The sequence below is a fragment of the Convolutriloba macropyga genome, chromosome 10 (assembly GCF_964194025.1).
Source record: "Convolutriloba macropyga chromosome 10, txConMacr16.3, whole genome shotgun sequence".
In the NCBI taxonomy this organism is placed as follows: Eukaryota; Metazoa; Xenacoelomorpha; order Acoela; family Convolutidae; genus Convolutriloba; species Convolutriloba macropyga.
The window spans coordinates 16,105,069-16,129,949 of NC_134477.1; the positions used below are offsets into that span (position 1 = coordinate 16,105,069).

The 24,881-nt window shown below is 38.3% G+C and overlaps 3 protein-coding genes across 5 annotated transcripts in view; 1 reads left to right on the forward strand and 2 right to left on the reverse strand.

The window, feature by feature from the left end:
* Positions 1 to 21,480, forward strand: part of LOC142347937 (uncharacterized) — a 62,345-nt gene extending 40,865 nt beyond the window's left edge. Inside the window, exon 4 of the mRNA XM_075399101.1 lies at positions 21,250 to 21,480. Within this exon, the coding sequence (XP_075255216.1) occupies positions 21,250 to 21,480 (231 nt within the window). The remainder of the gene's footprint in view (positions 1 to 21,249) is intronic.
* LOC142348751 (target of EGR1 protein 1-like) overlaps positions 1 to 24,881 on the reverse strand; it is a 588,447-nt gene that overhangs the window by 520,274 nt on the left and 43,292 nt on the right. The gene's annotated exons all lie outside the window — the stretch shown is intronic.
* The window catches only part of LOC142348750 (UDP-glucose 6-dehydrogenase-like), a 338,711-nt gene that overhangs the window by 270,543 nt on the left and 43,287 nt on the right, over positions 1 to 24,881 (reverse strand). The gene's annotated exons all lie outside the window — the stretch shown is intronic.

Genomic DNA, 24,881 nt, shown 5'->3' on the forward strand with positions numbered 1-24,881 from the left:
ATCAGATTATTGAGTTTTAGAATACTAATAATGTAATCTTCTGTTTAAATTCGTTCAAAAGTTATTTTTTCGATAAAATTGATGTTCATTGAGCACATGCAGATGTTAGAAACCGACAAAAATGCCCTGATTTGAACGACTAAAATTAAGTTATCTGTTTGAATGACCAAATCCAACAAAACTGTGTCACTCATTTCTGACGAGGTACCTTTTATGAGGACAGGTTGATTTTTGTAAACAAAACAAACAACTTTTCTGGATAAACATGAATTAAATCAAAATGAAAAGGATATCGACTTTTCTTACAACAAAAGTAGCTAAATCAGTTTTCGCGGAGATCTCTTTAAAACAACAAACTTCTAATTACAGCCGCTGCTGGAGAGAAACAAAAAGCCGAAACAAAGTTTCTTATGAAATCAAGAGTGCTTTGCCCTCTTGAGCTATCCCAATAGCATTCAGATTACATGAAAATTATTAAGAACTTAAAGAGTCAGAAATTCTTTACTATCAACTGACTCCTGAATTATCAAGTGACTTATAAATTTCATTAAAAATATGAAAACAACTAAGACCACTAAAAATTCAGTTGTTTGAATAGTATTGATGTGTTGTACAGCATTTATCTACTTGAAATCAAACACTATATTGTATTTTTGGCAATAATGCACTTGTAGAGTGCAAATCCTTTAAAGAGACACTGTGTGGTTTCAAGGAAAAGAACTCATTGCTTATGATATCAAAAGCATTCAGAAATAAAATATTGGTTTTTTATATGATCCAGGTTTTTGTTATTGGATTCGGAAGCCATTCACTTACTGTAAACTGGAATTTCTCTTTTTTTAAAAATAACGTTTGACTCATCTATCTTAATTGTATGACTGATCGCTCATAAGTGACATCCCGGGTTGAATTTTTCCGCCCAAAATGACGTACGAGTGGGGCTGCAATGGGAGGATTTTTTAGGAAAATGCAGCTCAAAACTCTTACGTCTTTTTGGGTTGCATTGGGCTTCCAAGGCGGTAAAATGGTGTAAGAGTGAGGGGGTAAAAGATAAATTAACCCCCCACTCTTACATCTTTTTTGGTCTGACAAGGGGGGTAAAATGGTGTAAGAGTGAGGGGGTAAAAGACAAATTACCCCCCGACTCCTACATCGTTTTAAAACGGGGTAAAACGATGTAGGAGTTGGGGGTAATTTGTCTTTTACCCCCTCACTCTTACTCCATTTTACCCCCCTTGTCAGACCAAAAAAGATGTAAGAGTGGGGGGTTAATTTGTCTTTTACCCCCTCACTCTTACACCATTTTACCCCCTTGGAAGCCCAATGCAGCCCAAAAAGACGTAAGGGTTTTGAGCTGCATTTTCCTAAAAAATCCTTCCATTGCAGCCCCACTCTTACGTCATTTTGAGCGGAAAAATTCAACCCGGGATGTCACTTATAAGCGATCAGTCATACAATTAAGATAGATGAGTCAAACGTTATTTTTTAAAAAAGAGAAATTCCAGTCTACAGTAAGTGAATGACTTCCGAATCCAATAACAAAAACCTGGATCATATGAAAAACCAATCTTTTATTTCTGAATGCTTTTGATATCATAAGCAATGAGTTCTTTTCCTTGAAACCACACAGTGTCTCTTTAAAGTGTTTGCACTCTACAAGTGCATTATTGCCAAAAATATAATATAGTGTTTGATTTCAAGTAGATAAATGCTGTACAACTCATCAATACTATTCAAACGACTAAAATTTTAGTGATCTTAGTTGTTTTCATATATTTAATGAAATTCATAAGTCACTTGATAATTCAGGAGTCAGTTGATAGTAAACAATTTCTGACTCTTTAAGTTCCTAATAATTTTCATGTGATCTGAATGCTAATGGGATAGCTAAAGGGGGCAAAGCACTCTTGATTTCAGAAGAAACTTTGTTTCGGCTTTTTGTTTCTCTCCAGCAGAGGCTGTAAATAGGAGTTTGTTGTTCTAAAGGGATCGCGGCGAAAACTTTAAAAGTCCTCCTATTGCAGCCCATTGCAGCCCACTCTTACATGACAATCTCAGTCATGGGGGTAATTCCTGAAAACTCCTCCCATTGCAGCCCACTCTTACATGGCAATTTCAGTCAGGGGGGATAGTTCCTTAAAAGTCCTCCCATTGCAGCCCATTGCAGCCCACTCTTACATGGCAATTTCAGTCAGGGGGGATAATTCCTTAAAATTCCTCCCATTGCAGCCCATTGCAGCCCACTCTTACATGGCAATTTCATTCAGGGGGGTAATTCCTTAAAAGTCCTCTCATTGCAGCCCATTGCTGCCCACTCTTACATGGCAATTTCAGTCAGGGGGTAATTCCTGAAAAGTCCTCCCGTTGCAGCCCATTGCAGCCCACTCTTGCATGGTAATTTCAGTCATGGGGGGTAATTCCTTAAAAGTCCTCCCATTGCAGCCCATTGCAGCCCACTCTTACATGGCAATTTCATTCAGGGGGGGTAATTCCTTAAAATTCCTCTCATTGCAGCCCATTGCTGCCCACTCTTACATGGCAATTTCAGTCAGGGGGGTGATTCCTGAAAAGTCCTCCCATTGCAGCCCATTGCAGCCCACTCTTACATGACAACTTCAGTCAGGGGGGTAATTCCTGAAAACTCCTCCCATTGCAGCCCATTGCAGCCCACTCTTACATGGCAATTTCAGTCAGGGGGGTAAATCCTGAAAAGTCCTCCCGTTGCAGCCCATTGCAGCCCACTCTTACATGGCAATTTCAGTCATGGGGGGTAATTCCTTAAAAGTCCTCCCATTGCAGCCCATTGCAGCCCTCTCTTACCTGGCAATTTTAGTCAGGGGGGGGGGGTAATTCCTTAAAAGTCCCCCCATTGCAGCCCAACTCTTACATCATTTTATCTCCTCTGAGCAAATTACCCCCACACTCTGACATCAATTTACCCCTCATAGACAAATTACCCCCCCCCCATTCTTACATCAAAATGGGAGGATTTTAGGGAGGACATTCGACCCGGGATAATCAAACAAATCTATCTAAACTTTTAAAGAGAATTTAGAAAATACCTTTTTGAAACTCATTGTGGAAATTAAATTTGAACCTTACACTCTTCAGACCGTAGATTGCTAAAATAATTAAAAACCACCTGATTCTTTTTTAACTAATAACACCTTTTGATCAATAATTGTTTAAATTGTTTTTGAGTTGAAATGTCGAGTGCGTGGATGCATTCTTTGACTTTTTAGTAAAAGGCTAAAAATCATTGCTGTACTGCTTCATGACAATGGATAGGTAGATAGGTAGGTAAAGAGTAGGTAGATAGTAGGTAGCAGGTAGGTATTAACTGGGCAGGTAGTATGTAAGTAAGGTAGCAGTTTTAGCTAGTAAATGTAGATAGTGATACACACTAAAAAAAGTTCAGGTAAAGTTACCTGAAAAAACACCTGAATTTACCTGAATCGTTCAGGCAAATTGTTCTCCCCTGAACAACACCTGAAAGCACCTGAAAATTACCTGAAATTTACCTGAAAAATTCAGGCATCACTGGCTGAACTTTTACTTGAACCTGCCTGAAAAACACCTGAAAAAAATGCCTGAACAGTTCAGGCAAAAATTCTTTTTCAGGTGTTTTTACCTGAATTTTACCTAAAATTTTCAGGTAAAAAACCTGAAAAATTAATGAGAGTTAGTTATACTAGGTGGCAGTAGTAGTAGGTAATTTTAGTTGGTACCCGGTACTGCTTTGTGCAATTTCAAAATTTTTACAGAATAAATTAGCCAGAATATAAGATTAATGTGGTTTTTTTCTACTTCAATTTCAACCTTCTGTTGATGTGCCTGTTTTCGATGCTCTATTGAAGAGTACTACGCTAAGATTTTTTTAAAACATCGACCCAAAGAAAGCGAATCAAAATATTGACACCGGGTTACTGAATGCTTTAAGAAATAATTGAGGTGAAATACAATCAACCCTTTGATTTTTATAGCTTCAGGTGCTCTGGAAACTTTGTTTTGTGGAATTTTTTTTACTTTATTTAAACCATTCAATGAACGAACATGCATCATAAAGTCAACCCCAGAATGCATTATCTAATAGTATCTTGCAGTCATTAACTTGCAATACTTTATTTATAACGTTCGCTGAACGAACATACGTCATGGTTGAAAGTTCACCCCCAGAATGCGTTATCAAATAGTATCCTGCAGTCGTTAAAATGATTACTTATGCACTATCATAACTGTTTCTAGCAACGCCCCGGATACAAAAATTGTCTTTTGTTCTCTTAATGGTTTGAGAGCTAAATAAATTTAAACTTGCACTTTTTTCTGTTGTATTGGAAAGCATTCTCTCTGTAGAATATTACGACTTTGTTTGTTCCAAGCTAAACTCATGCTGATTCAAACAAGCCATTTTGTATCAATTTGAAAATTGGATGCAAATTTTAAAGTTTTTGTTGGAATATCAGATTTTTTTTTCTTCTTTGCTGTTTAGCTCTTAATTGTTGCATGAGAACATTCTATACCAGATAGTTTTGGTGATTTGTTAATTGGTTGCTGGAAAAGTAAAGAAAAAATTGTTTTCAAAAAACATGTTCAGAAAACCAAGAGCAGCTTGAGTCTTCTGTTTTTGCATTTTGTCTGCCATGGAGTAAAAGACAGAAAGGCGAAACGCGAAATTAACGACACTTCTTGAGCTGTTTCTAAAAGTTAAAATCAATGGGTCTGGGAAAAAATGAATAACAAAATTAGTTGTGCAGGTCAAGTTGATATTCTTTTACAGTTTCTACCTCTATGCTCCCTAAGCGAAAAAAGTGATGTCAACAATAAAACATATGATTGCACTTTGTTAGCGCAAAAACCTATTCCAGATTTTTTTGGTCCAGGTTTTTCCGAACCAAATGTTTCCTGAGAAAAAATAAAGTCAACAAAAATTACGTTTGGAACGCAAATTCTGTTTCATTTAACTATACGACTTCAAAGACTTTAAAAACTGTTTGCAAGGTTTGAGACCTTTGCTTTACAAATTGACAATTTTTCAGTATTACTAGCAAAAGGCTATACTTAGACACTAAAAACTCTGGCGCGTATTATATTGCTCCCTATCAGCCTTTCAAAAAAACGCAAACTACCATTTGACTCTAGGTGTGGGCGGGGGTAGTTGTTGGAACCCCGACCCAAAAAAACCTCGAGTTGACCAAAATAATGATATTTTTCGAAATAAAACTTGTTCAAGTTTTATCAGTCGGTTTATTACCCAGATTCTACCGCAGACTGCTGAAATAAAATAGAGGTAGGGTCTCTAGGAAAAAGTTATAGAAAAGTTTAGTAGGTAGAAGGTTGGAGGTATGCATTAGTTAGGCATGTAGTATAAAGGTAGGTAGTAGGTGTTAGTAATAGGCAGTAAATGTAGTTAGTAGTAGGCATTAGCAGTGATTAATAGTTGTAGTTAGTACTAGTAAGTATTAGTACCAGTATTCGTAGTAGTAGTAGTAGTAGTAGTAGTAGTAGTAGTAGTAGTAGTAGTAGTAGTAGTAGTAGTAGTAGTAGTAGTAGTAGTAGTAGTAGTAGTAGTAGTAGTAGTTGTAGTAGTAGTAGTAGTAGTAGTAGTAGTAGTAGTAGTAGTAGTAGTAGTAGTAGTAGTAGTAGTAGAAGTAGTAGTAGAAGTAGTAGTAGTAGTAGTAGTAGTAGTAGTAGTAGTAGTAGTAGTAGTAGTAGTAGTAATAGTAGTAGTAGTAGTAGTAGTAGTAGTAGTAGTAGTAGTAGTAGTAGTAGTAGTAGTAGTAGTAGTAGTAATAGTAGTAGTAGTAGTAGTAGTAGTAGTAGTAGTAGTAGTAGTAGTAGTAGTAGTAGTAGTAGTAGTAGTAGTAGTAGTAGTAGTAGTAGTAGTAGTAGTAGTAGTAGTAGTAGTAGTAGTAGTAGTCTCCAGATTCACTCGCTTCCGGACAAGCGAGTGAACAAACCTTGGATTTCTCCAGATTCTCTGGAATTTATCCGGAAACGAGGTGATCTACAGTTGAAGAAACACAGCAGCGCGGTGGCGTTGTTAGAGTTCACAAACTGCTGTAAGGAAGTCAGAAAAGCTCTACGTGCAGACAAACGGGCATGGCTTGAACGCAAAGGCCAAGAAGTGCAGAGCTTTGCGGACAGAGGCAACTTGAAGGAGGTGTTTGGGGCATCACAGCAGACCAAATTAGTTTCAAGCACTGGCGTCAACTTACGGACGAAAGAGGAACGACTTGAACATTGGACGGAACATTTTAGTCAACTCCTGAATCCCTCAACATCCAGTTGCAGTATGAGATTGGATCCCGAAGAAGCAGCTGAAAGCTTGTCAATTGACCTGAGCCCAATTCGATTTGAAGAAGTGCTTGAAGCTGTCCGCAGGTTGAAGAATGGCAAGGCAAGTGGACCCGATAACATTTCCTGTGAGATGTTGAAAGCACACAAGGGTATTGTCGAGTGGCTCTGGGACATCATAGATAAGTGTTGGTCGACGGAAGTTCTGCCCGATGACTGGAAGGTAGCAGAAATTGTCCCATTATACAAGAGTAAAGGAAAGAGGTCAGAGTGTTCGAACCACCGAGGGATCTCTCAATTGTCAGTACCAGGCAAAGTGTTCGCTTCCGTTATTCTCAATCGATGCAAAGGTTCAGTGGATCGCGTCTTAAGGGAAGAGCAGTGCGGCTTCAGAAAAAGCAGAGGATGCACCGATCAACTCTTTGCCCTGCGTCAAATAATAGAGAAATCAATGGCGTTTCAATTGGATATTAGCTTTTGTTTCAGAGACTTTCGAGCGGCATTCGATTCTGTCGATCGTGAGCAGATGTACCAGATAATGAAACACTATGGTCTTCCGCAAAAAGTGATAAACATCATAAGAAACAGCTATGATGGATTCAAATGTCGAGTCAAAGCCGAAGTTGAGAAAGGACGCTTATTTGATGTCAGAACGGGCGTTAGGCAGGGTGATGTGTGGTCCCCAATCCTATTCGGCCTTGTCATCAACTACATTTTGGCTAACTCGGTGCATGGAGGATTAGACATTGGGAGATTGGTGGCTGACTTAGATTTTGCTGATGATGTTGCTCTCGTGGGAGTCTCAGACAGTGAGGTGCAAGAAAACCTACAAATCGAGGCCCTTGCGGAAGCCGCTGGTATGAAGATTAATGTGGCCAAAACAAAGAATATGGGCGTAAAATGCGACAGCCCAAATGTTGCTGCAGTGCCTAGTATCCAACAGAACGTGGAGATACTCACTGGAACACATAAAGGCAAACTAGGACTCCTGGCAGAGACATCTAGCCAGTCACGACTAACCATCAGCACGGAGGTGCTGCTGGGAACGAAAAAGAAAGCGGGCTGGTTCGAAACACAAGATGGCCGGAAGCTAAGATTGAAAAGCTTAGCGGTGGCTAAGCCAGCGTTGGTAGCTTCACAACAACAATCTGCGCTAGCAGATTCAGAGTCGCTAGAAAATGAGAGTCGGTCAGTGGTGGCTGACCAAGAGTCTTTAAGATGTCAGAATTGTCAGCGGCAATTCAGTACAATTACCGGACGCAAAGTGCATCAAACAAGATTCTGCAAAGCCGGTTTGTCAAAGAATGTCGTCGACAAGTCAAAGTTCGAGCAACTAGAGGCGAGCCTTACCTGTGACAAGTGTGAAAGAAAGTTCAAAACAGTCAATGGCCAAAAAGTTCACCAATCGAGATACTGTGGCAAACCTAAAGCAGTTGCCACACATGTGTTTTCCTGCAAAGTACAAGATGTTCTCGGAAACGAGTTTGAAAACATAGAAGCGTTCAAGTATCTCGGATCATATGTCAGCCTCAAGCATGGAGACCTGCAGGAAGTCAATTGCAAACTTGCAGAAGGTAGACAACGGTTTGCTAACTTCCAAAATCTCTGGAAGAGCAAGCAGCTCAGCGTGCACCTCAAGTTCAATTTGTACAAAGCACTCGTTTTATCAGCCGTGCTGTACAGCTCAGAGACTTGGACTCTTTCGAAATTAATGGAGAGAAAACTTGAGAGTTTCCACTGTGGTTGTCTTCGGAGAATTCTACGTGTGTCATATCTGGAGAAAGCAACGAACGAAGAAATTATGTCAAGATCACGAATGCCCCAACTATCCACGATGATCATGCTCAAACAGATAAAATGGTACGGACACATCCAGAGAATGGAACCAGGAAGATTAGCCCGCAGTGCCTTCGATTGGGACCCGCCCGATCAATACGTCCATGCTAGACGCGCTCCTGGGGGGCAACGGAGAACGTGGATGAGTCAAATCGAAGGAGACTGTGTACGAAACAAAGTATCGTTCACCAGATTGCAGGAGAAAGCAGCAACCGGGTCAAAGAATGCCTTCAACAATTTCGTCGTACAGCACTTCACAGAATAACCAAACAAATAACTCTTCTTGTTTTGTTTGTATTTGTTGCCAACCGTGCCTTTATTTCATATTTGGAATTAAAGTGTTGAAACAGTAGTAGTAGTAGTAGTAGTAGTAGTAGTAGTAGTAGTAGTAGTAGTAGTAGTAGTAGTAGTAGTAGTAGTAGTAGTAGTAGTAGTAGTAGTAGTAGTAGTAGTAGTAGTAGTAGTAGTAGTAGTAGTAGTAGTAGTAGTAGTAGTAGTAGTAGTAGTAGTAGTAGTAGTAGTAGTAGTGGGGGACAAAATCCAACCTCACCTCCACGTGGTGTCCCCTGGGGGTAGGTCATGTGCTGCGGCTCTACGCTCACATGGTCGAGCTAACGAGGCACTGGTCTTCTAGTTTGTGGCGCAACTAGTCGTATCTCAGCCTTTAAACACCAAAGCAATGAGTACAATCAACCATGGCCCCGAGTCCCGGGTAAGGGGTGCTAAGAATCTCCCGAGGAAGCTTTTGTTTCATAGACTTTCGAGCGGCATTCGATTCTGTCGATCGTGAGCAGATGTACCAGATAATGAAACACTATGGTCTGCCGCAAAAAGTGATAAACATCATAAGAAACAGCTATGATGGATTCAAATGTCGAGTCAAAGCCGAAGTTGAGAAGGGACGCTTATTTGATGTCAGAACAGGCGTTAGGCAGGGTGATGTGTGGTCCCCAATCCTATTCGGCCTTGTCATCAACTACATTTTAGCTAACTCGGTGCATGGAGGATTAGACATTGGGAGATTGGTGGCTGACTTAGATTTTGCTGATGATGTTGCTCTCGTGGGGGTCTCAGACAGTGAGGTGCAAGAAAACCTACATCGAATCGAGGCCCTAGCGGAAGCCGCTGGTCTGAAGATTAATGTGGCCAAAACAAAGAATATGGGCGTAAAATGCGACAGCCCAAATGTTGTTGCAGTGCCTAGTATCCAACAGAACGTGGAGATACTCACTGGAACACATAAAGGCAAACTAGGACTCCTGGCAGAGACATCTAGCCAGTCACGACTAACCATCGGCACGGAGGTGCTGCTGGGAACGAAAAAGAAAGCGGGCTGGTTCGAAACACAAGATGGCCGGAAGCTCAGATTGAAAAGCTTAGCGGAGGCTAAGCCAGCGTTGGTAGCTTCACAACAACAATCTGCAGTAGCGGATTTAGAGTCGCTAGAAAATGAGAGTGGGTCAGCGGTGGCTGATCAAGAGTCTTTAAGATGTCAGAACTGTCAGCGGCAATTCAGTACAGTTACCGGACGCAAAGTGCACCAAACAAGATTCTGCAAAGCCGGTTTGTCAAAGAATGTCGTCGACAAGTCAAAGTTCGAGCAACTAGAGGCGAGCCTCACCTGTGACAAGTGTGAAAGGAAGTTCAAAACAGTCAATGGCCGAAAAGTTCACCAATCGAGATACTGTGGCAAACCTAAAGCAGCTGCCACACGCGTGTTTTCCTGCAAAGTACAAGATGTTATCGGAAACGAGTTTGAAAACATAGAAGCGTTCAAGTATCTCGGATCATATGTCAGCCTCAAGCATGGAGACCTCCAGGAAGTCAATTGCAAACTTGCAGAAGGTAGACAACGGTTTGCTAACTTCCAAAATCTCTGGAAGAGCAAGCAGCTCAGCGTGCACCTCAAGTGCAATTTGTACAAAGCACTCGTTTTATCAGCCGTGCTGTACAGCTCAGAGACTTGGACTCTTTCGAAATTAATGGAGAGAAAACTTGAGAGTTTCCACTGTGGTTGTCTTCGGAGAATTCTACGTGTGTCATATCTGGAGAAAGCAACGAACGATGAAATTGTGTCAAGATCGCGAATGCCCCAACTATCCACGATGATCATGCTCAAACGGATAAAATGGTACGGTCACATCCAGAGAATGGAACCAGGAAGATTAGCCCGCAGTGCCTTCGATTGGGACCCGCCCGATCAATACGCCCATGCCAGACGCGCTCCTGGGGGGCAACGGAAAACGTGGATGAGTCAAATCGAAGGAGACTGTGTACGAAACAAAGTATCGTTCACCAGATTGCAGGAGAAAGCAGCAACCGGGTCAAAGAATGCCTTCAACAATTTCGTCGTACGGCACTTCACAGAATAACCAAACAAATAACTCTTCTTGTTTTGTTTGTATTTGTATTTGTATTTGTATTTGTTGCCAACCGTGCCTTTATTTCATATTTGGAATTAAAGTGTTGAAACAGTAGTAGTAGTAGTAGTAGTAGTAGTAGTAGTAGTAGTAGTAGTAGTAGTAGTAGTAGTAGTAGTAGTAGTAGTAGCAGTAGTAGTAGTAGTAGTAGTAGTAGTAGTAGTAGTAGTAGTAGTAGTAGTAGTAGTAGTAGTAGTAGTAGTAGTAGTAGTAGTAGTAGTAGTAGTAGTAGTAGTAGTAGTAGTAGTAGTAGTAGTAGTAGTAGTAGTAGTAGTAGTAGTAGTAGTAATAGTAGTAGTAGTGGTTGTAGTACTAGCAGTAGTACTGATGAGGAAGGCCCTGAGTCCCGGGTAAGGGGTGCTAAAAATCTCCCGTGGAAAAAATTGAAGATTGGATTCCTAAATGTCAGGACGGTTGCTCATGCTGTTTTTTCGTCTGATTTTTAATGGCTCCTGTAAAGTTGTAGAATAAATTGTTTCCAAAAACATGCTCAGAAATCCAAACAACCATATTAGACCAAAAAGACGAAACACACAATTAGCGATACTTCATGAGCTGTTTCGAAACTTTAAAATCAATGGGTTCGGAGAGAAATAAATAACAAAATCAGCTGAACAGGTCTGGTTGATTTTTTACGGTCTCAATTCTTTTAACGCCTGAGTGAATCAAGTGAAGTCAGCAAAAATTACTCATGAGTGTTCTTTTGTAGCGCAGGACCTGTTCCAGATCTTTTAGAGACCAACTTTTTCCAAGTCTTTGAAAGTTTTGAAGATTTTTTAGCTGTTTCAGCCCCCCTAAAGCGCAGTCGACAAAAATGAAGACAAGAAAAGAAACACTTTTAGAAAGCAAAATCCGTTTCAAACAACTAAAGCACTTCAAAAAATTTTTAAAAATTGTTGGCGACGTTTGAGGCCTGTGCTTTTTATATTGAGAAATTTTTATTATAACTACCAAAATGCCACACTTAGAAAGCAACAGCTCAAGCGCGAAAACGGAGCTGCTCTTTGATTGTATGTGGGGGGGGGGGGGGGGTAAAACTCCACACTTTAGAACACCTCAAGTTGACCAGAAACCCGGATTTTTTTCGAAGTTAAACTTGTTTAAATTTCAGAACGCGGTTTAGCACACAGAGTCTACCACAGATTGCTGTAACAGAACCCTCTACCCCTCTTCCCTTGCATTGAGTCTACCGTTGTAATTTATTCCGCAATTGATCCATAGTCCAATACTGAAATAATTGACTGATTTTTTCTTTTCTTCATTCTCCGAAATTGAAAAGCAGATGACTTAGGCCTCGCTCTCTCAAATAATGAGAGGAAGGGTTTTCAGCTAAAGGGGCCGAATGTGTGCAGTATGCAGATCTTGAATTCTTAACATTCCTATATGCTGAATTTTTGTGGGAGTTTAACAGATTCAGAGATTACAGAATTGGTTATTATAAATACATTGGTAGCCTCAGTAGAGACGTGGAGAGGCAAAAAGTGCCTAAAATTTATACAATATTGGCATTAATCCACCGATTGGCTGAACACTGACAGAAAACTAACCTAAGCGACGGTTTTTCAAGTAGATTAATAATATACTAAGAAACAGTCTCTAAGTCCATACTTTCTTCAAGGTAATGCCGAGACAAAGGTTGTGTAGAGATTTTGTCAGATATAATAATGAGAAAAAGTATATAGTTCAGAAAAATGAGAATCTAGCCAAAATGATAAAAATTAATTGTTCGCATAGAAGACGAATACGTACTAACAAGTTTTTTTTCGAAAAATTGCTTTCGATGTGTCTGTATGTGAAGGTGTTGCAAAACTTGTGTGACGGTTGCTCTCCCATCAAAAGACAATGAAAACTTTATACCGCCCAGTACAATTTAGCAGTTTGAAATGTGGCCAGATAATATATTAATTTTTTTGAACTGTGTTATCTGCTATACTGCAGATTACCGTAGCATTACTTGATACGTAATTACTCCCAATAAATAACGGTTAAGCCTTGCTGTAATAAACAACCAAATATTGCTTTTATTTTTGTTAAGTTTCTGCAAAATACTAGTTTTTAAAGTTTTTGAGGGCTTTTCCTAATAATCAGAGTTAACAAAGGCGACAAGAATAGCGTTTTACGAGTTTTCAATCAGTTATCTAATACTCCTTCCGATGAACGAAGAAGCAGAGAACTGTTTGTCAGTTGTGTCAAATCAAGCTTGTAAGAGAAACTGCTTTGTAATTTGTACATTTTTCACTCTCTTTGGAACTTTGTTCCTCTTCAATCAAGAAGGTTGTTAGAATATCGAAATTAATTCTCTATCCGAGAAGTCTAATTTTAATTGTACAATCACTAAACTGTACCATGACTATGTAGATTAACAGAAACAAAACAAAAAACAAGTAATTCACCGCTCTTGAATTGTGCTTCAATACGCACTGTATGCCAGTTCAACGGGACAAAATTAACGAGTTTCAATTTCAATTAACTTAATCTTTTGCATAGCCAATTGAGATTGAGAAACCACAATAACTCACAATATTTCACTTTAGCAAGACACATATTTTTATTCGAAGTTATTTTGCAAAAATAAGCAATTTTTATCAAATTACCTTTCAAAAGATTAATTTTGCAGCTCATGTCTGGTAGTTTTTGGAGTTCTTTTTATACTAAGATCTTTATTTTATATAATTCAATTTTAAAAAGTTGATTGGGCTGGGTCAGCTATGTCAACAGAACTTCAAAATCTTATCGCAAAAGTGATGTCACGGGTCAGTTTGCCAACCAAGTAGAACGTCTACGGATTTTTTTTCAATCCAAGTGAATATTGCCGTGTAGAATTGAGATAAGGATTCCATTTAAATGTGATCTACTCAAAAATGATAAAATTTCAAGAATTAAGTCAACATTTTTGGGATTCGATTTGTTATTGAAAATTATTAGTTTATTAAAGTGCAGCCTTCACTTCGCCGGCTTGTTTTTCATCCTAAAGAAACATTTTTTTGTAGTGCCAAAGTGAGCTTCACCACTGGTTGTTGTCGATTTCATCGCTCCTATCAACTTTCTTTGATCGAATCACACTATTAGATTTCTAGATGATCTGTCTAAGTTGATCCAACTTTTATTTTCATCGCTCTTAACTGTCTTCAATTACCGAAAAGAGAGCACATTCTTGAAAAATTTGAATAAGCATAAAATGGCAAAGGATACTCGCCATTTTACGGTTATTAAATTTTGTAAAATTTCTCTGCAATATGTGTCCTAGATGAGGTTTGCGTGGGAGTTCTTGGAAGAGTTTTCGTTGACTTAGATTTTCTTCTTCGCAGGAATTCTTGTTGCCAAGAAAAAAGTGATCGGGCGTCATTCAATTTCACTAACATCTGAAATAACAGGAGTCAAGTGTCCTTCAATGCTTTTCCAACAGAACACTTCGTTGATGAAAGAACTTCCTTGTTGACTGACCTCTTCCCGAACACTTTATGCATTGCTTGCTTCCTTGTTCTTTGCAACCATTCGTTACCATATCATTGCAAGGTGATTTTCAGCCTCCTGGATTGAACTTTAATCTGATTCTTTGGTAATTTTTTTTCACCGCACCCTCCTTGTATTTGATATTTTCTTCGAGCATTTTATTGCTTGATTGTATTAAGACAACTATATGTGTCAAATTTGGGTACCACCTTGATATGTGGTAAACATGTGACCATAAAACTAGAAGACCATCACTTTTTGGTCCTTCTCCCATTTTTTAAAGTTAAGGAAACAAAGTAGATAACAACATCTTTTGTAATGGCAGTCGAAGCATCTAAACGCTCTCCATTTAAATCTGCCGTTAGTTGTGTTATCGTTTGTTCTCCTTCCTTTCTGCAGGCACCACATTTGGTCTTGATTGACTGTGAATCTTTTGGGAAGCTTAGGATCCAAATTTTTATCTGTAAACTGTTTCTCTCATGCTCAGTGCTTTCATAAGTATTTGACTTCTCCTCATTTTGCAAGAATAGTTCAATTATTCTCCAATGCAGAACAATGGAAGTTTTGCATTCAATTCCAATTGGCTTTCGCATGTTCTGCCTTTGGCTCCAACAGCATTTTCTTCACCGAGGAACGGTGAGAACAGTGCAATTTTACTGCCCTTTGAAACTTTGTACTGAATTTTAATAACTTCAACACTTCACCAATATATTCTTGCTGCAGAAGCTTGCAAAAATATTGTTTTTGCTTTGGTTTCTTCAACAATGTCTACAAGTGTTGTCGGTTTGTCTTTTGTTAGTGATCGTTCTATATGGGCTGTTCGTTTCACTATTCTGTTCAATTCACTAACTCTTTCCTACTGAATAACAATTTTCTTTGCTTCAGCCACTGTAAAAAAACTGATGAGTGTTTTTTTGTATTCATATGAGGCAAATATTATACTCACTTGCTCTGAATCTTTGTTTTCCGGTCGGTTTAACCTTGCCAACTCAATGAGCCTTCCACTTTTCTTGCGCTCCTCAATGTTAATTGCAGAGGTGCTAGAGTACGGTGGATTTTTGATGAAACTGTCATGTTGCCACTTGGAAATATCAGTTGCATCCAATTTCTCAGACACTCAAATGTCCACATGTATTTGTTGTTTGCATTAGGTGTTCTTCATGCAGTACTGTATTTGAGACTGACCCAACAATCACTGCGATGTATTTTCATTTAAAGTTCCCTGGCTATCTGATTCTTTTATTTGACTACCATGAGGGCCGCTTGTAATTCCAACCGTGTTATTGAACAAACTCTCCTCGCTGTCCATCTGCACTTTTCGAAGCAAGTGCTAATCAGCTGAGTTTTTTTGGGTTACAAATGTAGATAGGACACTACACACATTGTGCCTTCAGATTCGTTAATAAACACATTAAGTACTGTTTTGTCAGCTGCGATACTCTACTACGTTCTATCAACGCTGGCTACGGGTAAAACTGGAAATTTTTCTTTCCACTTCAGAAATTTGGCTTCTTCACTCGTCTCTTCTGTATGTCGAAACGTTGCCCATTCTTGGTCCAGAATGAATGCAATTCAGAAGTAGTTGAATAGGAACACATAACGGAGCAAACAATCCGATCGAGTCAAAATTTGAACTTATTAGTGACGGAGTTTTCGTCTGAGTTATGATTGTTTCAACTTCTTCATCAATATATCTGCAAACTTCAAGACAATTGTCGGTTGAATTCCACTTTAGGCCAAGCACTTGTGTATAAGATTGACTTTGACTTGCTTCGATTTTCTGATCGATTTCAAGTCGCATGGGATTGCTTTGATAAATACATCATTTTTGCTATCCAATTCATTAGTTCAAATCCTTGCTGTGACAAAAGAGGTTGTAGTTGATTGAAGACGTCACTTGCATCTTCAATTGATTCTGCCGATTTGATGAAATCTTCCATAGAGGAACTCATATGCGTTTCTTTTGCTGCGGTGGAATGTTTGTCTTTGCTGTCTATTCCCACTCGCTAAAGAGCATAGTTTGTTTGCACAAGTCAGAACACACTATGTTCCAATTACGCGACGCCGGTATACGTGTTTTTGAATGCTTTCGTAGTCCTTGAGCGGCATGGAAACCTCAAGCAACTTCTATCTTTTTCTGGAGCTTGCAATCGTGTAAACGTTAATTTGATTTCTGCATTGGTTCAATACTCGATTGCGTGGCAAATATTTCTCTTCTCTTGCCCCAACGCGTTTTCCACATCCGATTCATTTATTATCTTCACAACATCCTTTTTAACAAATATACATATTAATTTCTAATAAAAACACACTTCTGAACTGTCGCTCCAATTTTTAAAGCGGAGCAATGGCTGATCTGCAGGTCTTTGACAGGTATGGCTCTGATCACCTCCACAGTAAAACCACTTAATGCAGCTCGACTGTAAATTTCCCCGTAATCACCGGCTTTTTTTTTGTGCCTGCAGTTTCTCCTTTGACAGATATGAGACTACCCGTTCTGCTGCTGTTTGAACGTCAACAATTTCTCTTCGTGTTCCTATTTTGTAGTCCAGCGAGCGCTGTTTCTCATAAACATCCTGACCAAAAACGATGCCAATTTATATCAGGGTTACTTTTCTATTGGATAAAACACTCAAACGGTTGAATGTTTTCAGCTCATTGCAGTCGTAATATGTGTTTTTACTATAAAACTGACGGGTGTTCAAACGCTTCGATTGGAAACTTTTCTGATATTAGACCTTTAAATAGGAATCTTTTCTGTCTTCAGATCCTTTTTTCCGTGTGTGGCGGTTGTAAGGCACTGAGCCAGGAATTGATGCTGGGAGCCCAAATTCTCCTAAGCAATGTGATCCACTACTGAGGAAACCATATGTGTTCAGCCTATTACCATCTCAGAGTATGGAGAATGAACTATCTGGAGAAATTTTATAACTTCCTCACTCAGGTTGATTTTCGCTGGGCTTTCAATGACATCTTGTTGGCCTTTGTCCACTTTTTTGAGCTTAGCAACAGCTGTGCTTCTTGGACCATCCATTTACACCGCGCTCATTTACTTTACAATCTTTAATAGGTCAGTTTTTTTGCCCAGACATCCGTAACATAGATTTTGCTCCCTCACTGCTGCATACTAATTATTCACACTCATGCTTCTGAAAGTTGCAAAAGTTGAGATTTTAGAAAAGATCTGATTGTAGTTTGTCGGCTGCGTTTCTTCTACGTTCGAGCGAGCATTAAAATATTATGATTTTGAGAGTTTCTTTACTGTGATTGTGCTTGGTGAAAAAATGTTTCCGTCCCTTGGGGTTGTAACATTCCTGTATGAATAAGCATAAACCTCAAAACTGGCGACCTCTTGGTTCAGCCAACTTTTGAGCTGAGCCTCAACAATTCGGTAAAGACGTTCAAATCTTGGTTCTATCAATGCGCAAGCCTCAGCATACAGCCATTCGTAATCATAATTACAATTGCTGCTTTTGGTTTGCCAGTTAACAATGGTTTTAATTCTCTCAATTTCTCCAAGACAAGTGTACCGATCATGAACCAACGCCACAAATACAATTGACATATCTCGCAAATGTAGAGATTTTCCGTAAAAAGAACCTTTTATCAGATTAGGTACTGAGTGCTAACGCTTGCTGACTGCTTCGGCTCGGCATATTGCTTCTAAAGTGATCCGCTGAACGACAAGACGGAAAGTAGATTCTATAAACTTTCGTGACTGCGACTTACTCTACAGTACTTGTCGAGTCAAGTCTTTGCTTATTCAAAACTACAGCTAAATTTTTTGCGAACTCACTTGAATTGTCAAGGCAGCCATGGACGTTTTGGCTCCTTGTTGTGGCTCCTGGTTACTGCAATTGAAAGTTCTGTTGATACTTCATAGCGCGCTATTGATTCATTCCGTGCCTGTTGCATCAAGAATTTGCTTTCTGTATTCTATTTTGAGTGCAATTTCTTCAAACCGATGCAGTTCCATCTGAAGCTCTCCTTGCTTCTTATTTATTAAATTTTCCTGCAGCAAATTGAACTATTTTTCCTTTTCCAGACTTGCAATTTTCTCCGTTTTCTCTGCTTGTCTATATGGAGACAGTTTTGACTGGTTGTCCGGGTTTTCTTTTCCGTTGTCAATTGAGCTTTGGGATATTTCTGCAACATATCGTAAATCTGTCAGTTGGTTTAGCATGTTTAGCCTAGAGGGTTGTCTGGTTTTCTTAATCTCTGGAGCTTGTCCATCATGATGGATATATGGTAAGCAAGTCACTCCTTTTTTTTGAAAGAATCCCGTTGTTTGATTTTGTGTTGTCCGAAGTGTTCCAAATTGAATTAAGAAAAACGTCGACCCGCTTGTCGAGCAGCCCCTCAATGCTATTATCAAGTTCAATTATTTAATGATATACTGTTTTTATCCCGCTAGCTCGATTCCTGCTCTTGGTCAGCTCTTGCTTTACCCTTTTCTTTACCTGCAGTTGTTGTTGACATTGATAGATTTCTCTTTACAGTTTGTTCTGACGAAGTGGCTGAGCCACTATTTGTTTACGTACGGTGAGACAGCAGCTTGGCTTCTTACCATCTCTGCTTTTTTCGTTTTTCAGCAGGGTTTGCACTTCAACTTCTCTCAATTTTGCGCTTCATCCTGCCTCGTTAGCTGGTGGTTTTGTTTGAGATTGGACAATAGTTTGAAGCGGACCAAATGTAAAGGCTACCATTTTATCAAAGATAAGAAAACTTTGCAGTGCACAATTTGTTTCAGTGCATACAATTCTCTCCAGATATTAGGTTTAGTGTTTGGTTTTTTAATGTATTATTCGCAATCCCGTAGATCACCGTTGCATTACCTGATACTCAAACAGTCCCAATAACTAAACCGCCAGCTTTGCTGTTCTATATTTTGATTCGCTTGCTAAGACGGCCAGACTCCTTGCTCAGACTCAAGATTGAAAAAATCAAAATTTTCATGCGTTTTTTAATGAAGTTTCGAGATAGATGTTAAAATTGCAATACACCCGATAAACTCCAGGACAGCTGTCCTAACAATTCTTTGATGCAAATCAATGATATCAACTTTCTCGTAATTTTTTTGCAGACTTTTTTCCCATAACCAATTTTGAAAAAGGAAAAAAAAATCGCATCGTGGGCGTTTTTTTTCAAATGCTCAGTAACAGAACTGGCGAACGATTTCACGCTTCTTTCAAGCTGATAAGAGAAAGTGTTTTGTAATTTGAACGTTTTTCACTCACTTCGGGACTTTATTCCACTTAGGCAAGAAAGTTTTTAGATTTTTATTAAAAAAATGCTCTATCCAACAAGTCAAGATTTAGGTATGCTATACAATCACTTAAATGATTTACAGAAACAAGATACAGTATCATGTAATTTGTTAAGAAATTGTGCTCCAATACTCCAATATTAAGACCAATTTATTAAGACCAAATGCTACAATATTAAGACCAATTTAACGAGTTTCAATTTCAAGTAACTTAAACGGTTCGATGGCCACTTTAAATTGCGAAAGTACGATAAATTACAAGATTAAACGTTAAAAAGACGCAGTATTTTTGATGATATGCTAGATTGTGACAACGCGCAATTTTAGTAAAATCAGCGTGCCAAACTTAATTTTACAGCTGCGTCTGGTAGCTTTTCAAAGTTTTTTATACACTCTGATCTTTCTGTTGTATATGTCAATTCTTGAAACTTCCCGGGTTGAGGTGTCACCGCTAAAAATCGCTAAAAGTGTAAGATTTGCGTTCAATGCGATGAATGCGGTGAAAAAAAACTGTTAAGCGGTGGAATTTTTTTTCAGCGCTTAAGCGGTGAAAGAAAATTTTTCACCGCTACAAGCAGGTTGCGGTGAAAAAAATTTTTCACCGCTACCAGCAGAATGTGGTGAAAAAAAATTTCACCGCTACCAGCAGAATGCTGCGAAAAAAATTTTTCACCGCTAAAATCGCAAATCTTACAACTATTCACCGCGCTGATTTCAACGCTTATCTTATATTCACAGGAAATATCATTGAAGTAAGTGACAGATGGCGCAGTGGATTACGAAGGTGGTGACACGCATGAGATAGAGGTTCGAAACCTTGTACGGCAGTTTCTTTTTTGTAAGAATTCCTGTGAATGTGGTGAAAAAAAAAATTTTCACCGCAAAATTCAACGAAATTCTTACAAAATTTCACAGCTTTCAGCGCATTCAACGCTAAAAGATGCGGGCGCTTTGCGGTGAAAATAAATTTTTTTCACCGCTATTCACCGCTAATCTTACATTATTTTTTGACAAAACCTCGACCCGGGTTGATTAGTCGATGTCAGCTAATTTGACCCAACTCTAAAAACGTCATTTTTTCCGTGCAAAATTGAGGTCACTGCTTTGTTGATAACCATATAGATTATCCATGGAATATTCACAATCCACTTGAATATTTCCAATAGAATTAAGTAACATTTTGAGTTTGAAGTTTAGTTAACGTGTTTTTAAATTAATGAAGAAGTTTTTCGACATATGTTGGAACCGTTCTCTTAGAAAGTTTTTGATGACTATAGTGAAGCGCAGCCTCCACATTTGTTTATAAAATCTAATTGAAAAAAAATTTATTGACTCTGAAGTTTGATGCTGTCAAGTGAGTGGCATTTCTGTTTTCTCTGAGGTTTTATCCTCATCTAAAGTTCGTTTTTCTTTCTTATTTTTCTTTGAAAACTTCCAAATGCATTATTTCTTGGTGTTAAAAAAAGGATTGGGAAAGCTACAAGTGGCTTCCTAAGCTGGCATCGCAGGATTTCCAGATTATGAGTTGAAGTACAACGTGGTTGAGGCTGTGTTTTAATGAGAAGATAGTAAAAAAAGTGTAAATTGACATTAGTGGGAATGCTTTAGATAAGAACAATAAAAAGATCTATACGATATATCGGAAATCAGAGAAATGTACCCGCTGAAATAAAAGGTCCACGCCAATGCTCCAAAGCTCCAGGTATACCCATCAATGAAATTTAGGATGTTAATCACAATTGGCAGCAATACTATTTGAAAAATTCGTGATTCTAATACGTTGTGAAATTTGTTGAATATTTTTTTATCATGTTGGAGGCACCGCGACCAAGTGAGCACGTGAACTTTGTGAATTTTTTCGCAAGATATTGAAAGACAAACTTATAAATTGAGGTGCCAGAACACTTAATAGTATTAGCACTTGCGGAAACAATTAATTTATGAGGGAATAGTTCCTATAATTTGGGTTCAAATCTTTAGGGTCCTATTTTTATAACTGTCATCCTGAGCAACATTTTGTGTCTATGGGTCGTATACGATACTAAAGAGCTTCAATGTCTCGACTATTTTCTGGTGACGTTGCAAAGTGTTATGGATCTGATATTCACGGGATTGTTTGGTCTGATAGATTACCTACTTGATCTGTGGGCTTCATTTATATACTACTGCAACTTTGCCGGATTTCATGAAGTTGGCAAACACAAGCTGTAGATACATATTGAGCTTATGCAACTCTGAAAATTGTTGACAACACAAAAATTAAAAAAATGAACTATTGTGACAACTATGGGATATTGGAGAGGGGTGTCAAATATTATTTGGTTCGCTTCTGTTTCAAAATTTTATTTGTTTTTGTGTATTTCACCAAACGAAAATAAAAATTATACCTCAAAAGGAACAGTTTTTTGGTTAATATTTACAGTTAATAATCATTATCGCTACCTTTTTTGGTGTGGCAGGCCAAATTCGACACGACATTGGCTGAATAAGTACCTTGTTTGGAAGTTGAGGATAACTCTTGAGATAACGGAAAAACTTGACTGCCTTGTTATTTTGGCAAACATTATCTGGCTGAAGGTTCATTTTTTGAACTTTGCGTTTCATGTACTCCCATAATAGTTTATTGGGGTAGTGGAATGGTAAAACAAATGGCATTGCCATCTTGAAATTAAACTGTTAGCAAAGCGCAGAGGGGTAACCAATTTTGTGTTTAAATGTTCACCAATCGTCAAATGATTCCAGGAAAGCCGCCAAAGGTGTGTCATGGATCTCTCTGCAATTAACAAAAATTCACCATTGATAACAAAAAACCATAAACAACAAAAATAAAACTAAAGATGTTAAGCGCCCTTATAATTAAATATGATTTTTACGTTGAATCTGCAAAATAACGAAACCGTTCATCTCCAAAACTTTAAATCCGACTCCCGCAATAGTTAGTAATAAGTCAAGAAAGATTTTCATCTTAAATAGAAACAGCATTCAGTTCCTTTTCCAATTGGGAGTTTGATTAACAATGAAATCTGTTGCATTACAATTTACAGGTTTAAAGCTAAGTCAGAAGAAGTCCGTCTATTTTTTAAATTTTCTCGAGCTTTCGAGAAACTCAAAGTGATGCTATTGAAAGACCTCTTGAATGCTCCACAGCTGACTTGAGTTAGTGGTTTTAACTCAAAGCAGCGGTATTCTGATTGGCGATTATCATTTTGTCCTTCACGCACCCTGATATTCATGACTTTTTTGTACGTCGAGGGCTGGAGAAGTAGCTGGAGAGTTTTGGTTAAACTGAAAAATTTGAGTCAATCCGATAATTATTTATAAAGTTTTTTTGGATTGTGCGAAGTTTTGGATTTGGAAGAATTGGATTTGGAAGTTTTTATTGAGAAGAGATGTTTGAAGCAACTATGAAATTTAATAAAAAAAACTCAGTGCCAAATTTCTTTTTCGGTTCCGTATTTTGATAAATTACACGGGAAGAAGTCTATCTTTAACATTCAGTGAAATTGTCGTGCATATGGTTGGACGTGGTCTTTGTTAGCGAATTTCTTTCACTCACGTTCACTTAAAAAATTTAATCGAAATTTTATGTGAAGCAAAAGAAAAACTTACCCGACGAAATCAAATGCTAAGTCGATAAATAACGAGCACAAAGTTAAACACTTGCTAAATTTTGTCTTATTTGACCTATCAATTAGTTGCCAGAAGCTAAATCTTCTCACCTATAGAATTCTGTATCTAACTTTCACTGACCGCAAAAAGATCAACTCGACACTTATGAAGAGCAACAAAAACAGAACATCAAATGCAGAATTCGGAACCCAGATCTATTCAAATGTCAATAATGTAAATATTTTGAGCTAATGTAATTTTCTGTATACTTTTGCGCAGATGAGAACTTAAAATACCCGTTTATATTTGCTTATTTTTAATTTATACTTGTTACTGACCACGAAAATGGTGTCCACACAACAAAGCCACCCAACAAAACTTGGATAGACAAAATGCTGTGAATCCTGTGTTGCATGGATGATGTCATGTGTGGCGAAGAGTGACGCAGATAAGAAAAGGGACAGAATCAACTCGGTTGGAACTGTACTGGACCTACAGTTAACGAATCTCTTTCTTAGCTTGTGCGGGCATGAGGCACTTCATGAACTTGAGAGCCTGATGAGCTGTAAGATGGTATTTGAACTCCATTTAATGTCATCAGAAGTGAGATTCAAAATTATGTCTCTTCAAAGGAGAGTGCAGTAATGACATGAAGGGAGGAGTGGCCGCAGAGAAGAAGCTAATGTGACTTCAAAAAATTCAAAACAGTTACCAATCACTATGAAGTAATTTTGAATAGAAAATTTATGTCAGGATTCAGGAAAACTTGAGTAAAATTTAGACTCCAAGACAGTATAAAAAAAGGCAATGTTCATTTAAAGTTAAGAATTGATTTTGTTAAAAGCACATGAGATACATTGTGCGAAAAATTTTATCGAAGCTTCAAAGAAAGCGATAACTCTGTGGCTTGTCATTAACCAAGACGTTGAAAATTTTGTCAATAATTGCAATACTTGTCAAATCAACACCACTAGCGTGGGAATGACAATCGTGATGTGCCCAAAAATCAATATTTGGGAACAACTCCACTTAAACTGGGAATATGTAAAGGATCAAAGCAATATCTTATAAGTTTTTGACGCTGGTTTAGGATGAATAAGACATAACATAGGCACAAGTTAGGCCAGTTAGGCTTAAGAATCAGTTAAGGTACCTCTTAGTCAATTCTTTGTCGAAATATAGTTGAAGCAATTCTCGGACGCAGAGTCAGACTCTGAAGAGTGGCAGATTTGATTTGATTTGTTCAATTTCATTCCACTGATGTCCATTGAAAAAGAGAAGTTTGGAGTGGTTGTTATTGTGTGTCCGTTTGTAATTGTTTGTTTACTTGTGTGTGTGTGTGTGTGTATGTGTGTGCGTTTGTTTATGTGTGTCTGTGCGTGAGTGCGTGCGTGCGTGCTTGATAGTGTTTGGTGCTACCTAAAAGTCAAATGTCAGGAGTTAATGGATATTTTGCAATTTTAATAATTTTGTTTGAATTACTCAATAAATGATTATAGAAATTAGGGAAACAAGTGATCAAAAAATTGGGTCTTTTCTGTTTATGACACCCCAGTACGTTACAGTCCCCCACCCTACCCTAACCCCCTCCCGCCTACCACCGTTAACTCCTACCTCCCCCTTATCTAGCAAGTACAATTACAAAGCAATTAATTATGTAAAAATACGGTACGTGCGCTTGAAAATAATATGAATTCACTATGCGCAAACGAAAAAGATTCCCAAGTCCGTCTAACTCCTGTTTCGCATTAATTTAGCGCTCTGACATTGCATAGTAAAAAACCTGCAGATCAAACCTTTGTTAATTCTGTTTTGCATAATGGTGCTAAACTTCAGCAATTTCTTCTAAGTTCTGTTATTGAAAGTACACGACTCCTTGAAAAGGTTAATACATTTTGCAGTTGCCTGAATGGAAAAATCGGTGGAACTATAAATACTCCTATTAGAAGAACGACCATGTTCGGTTTGGTTTTCAGTAATTCGTTATTAGAAAACTTTTGAAG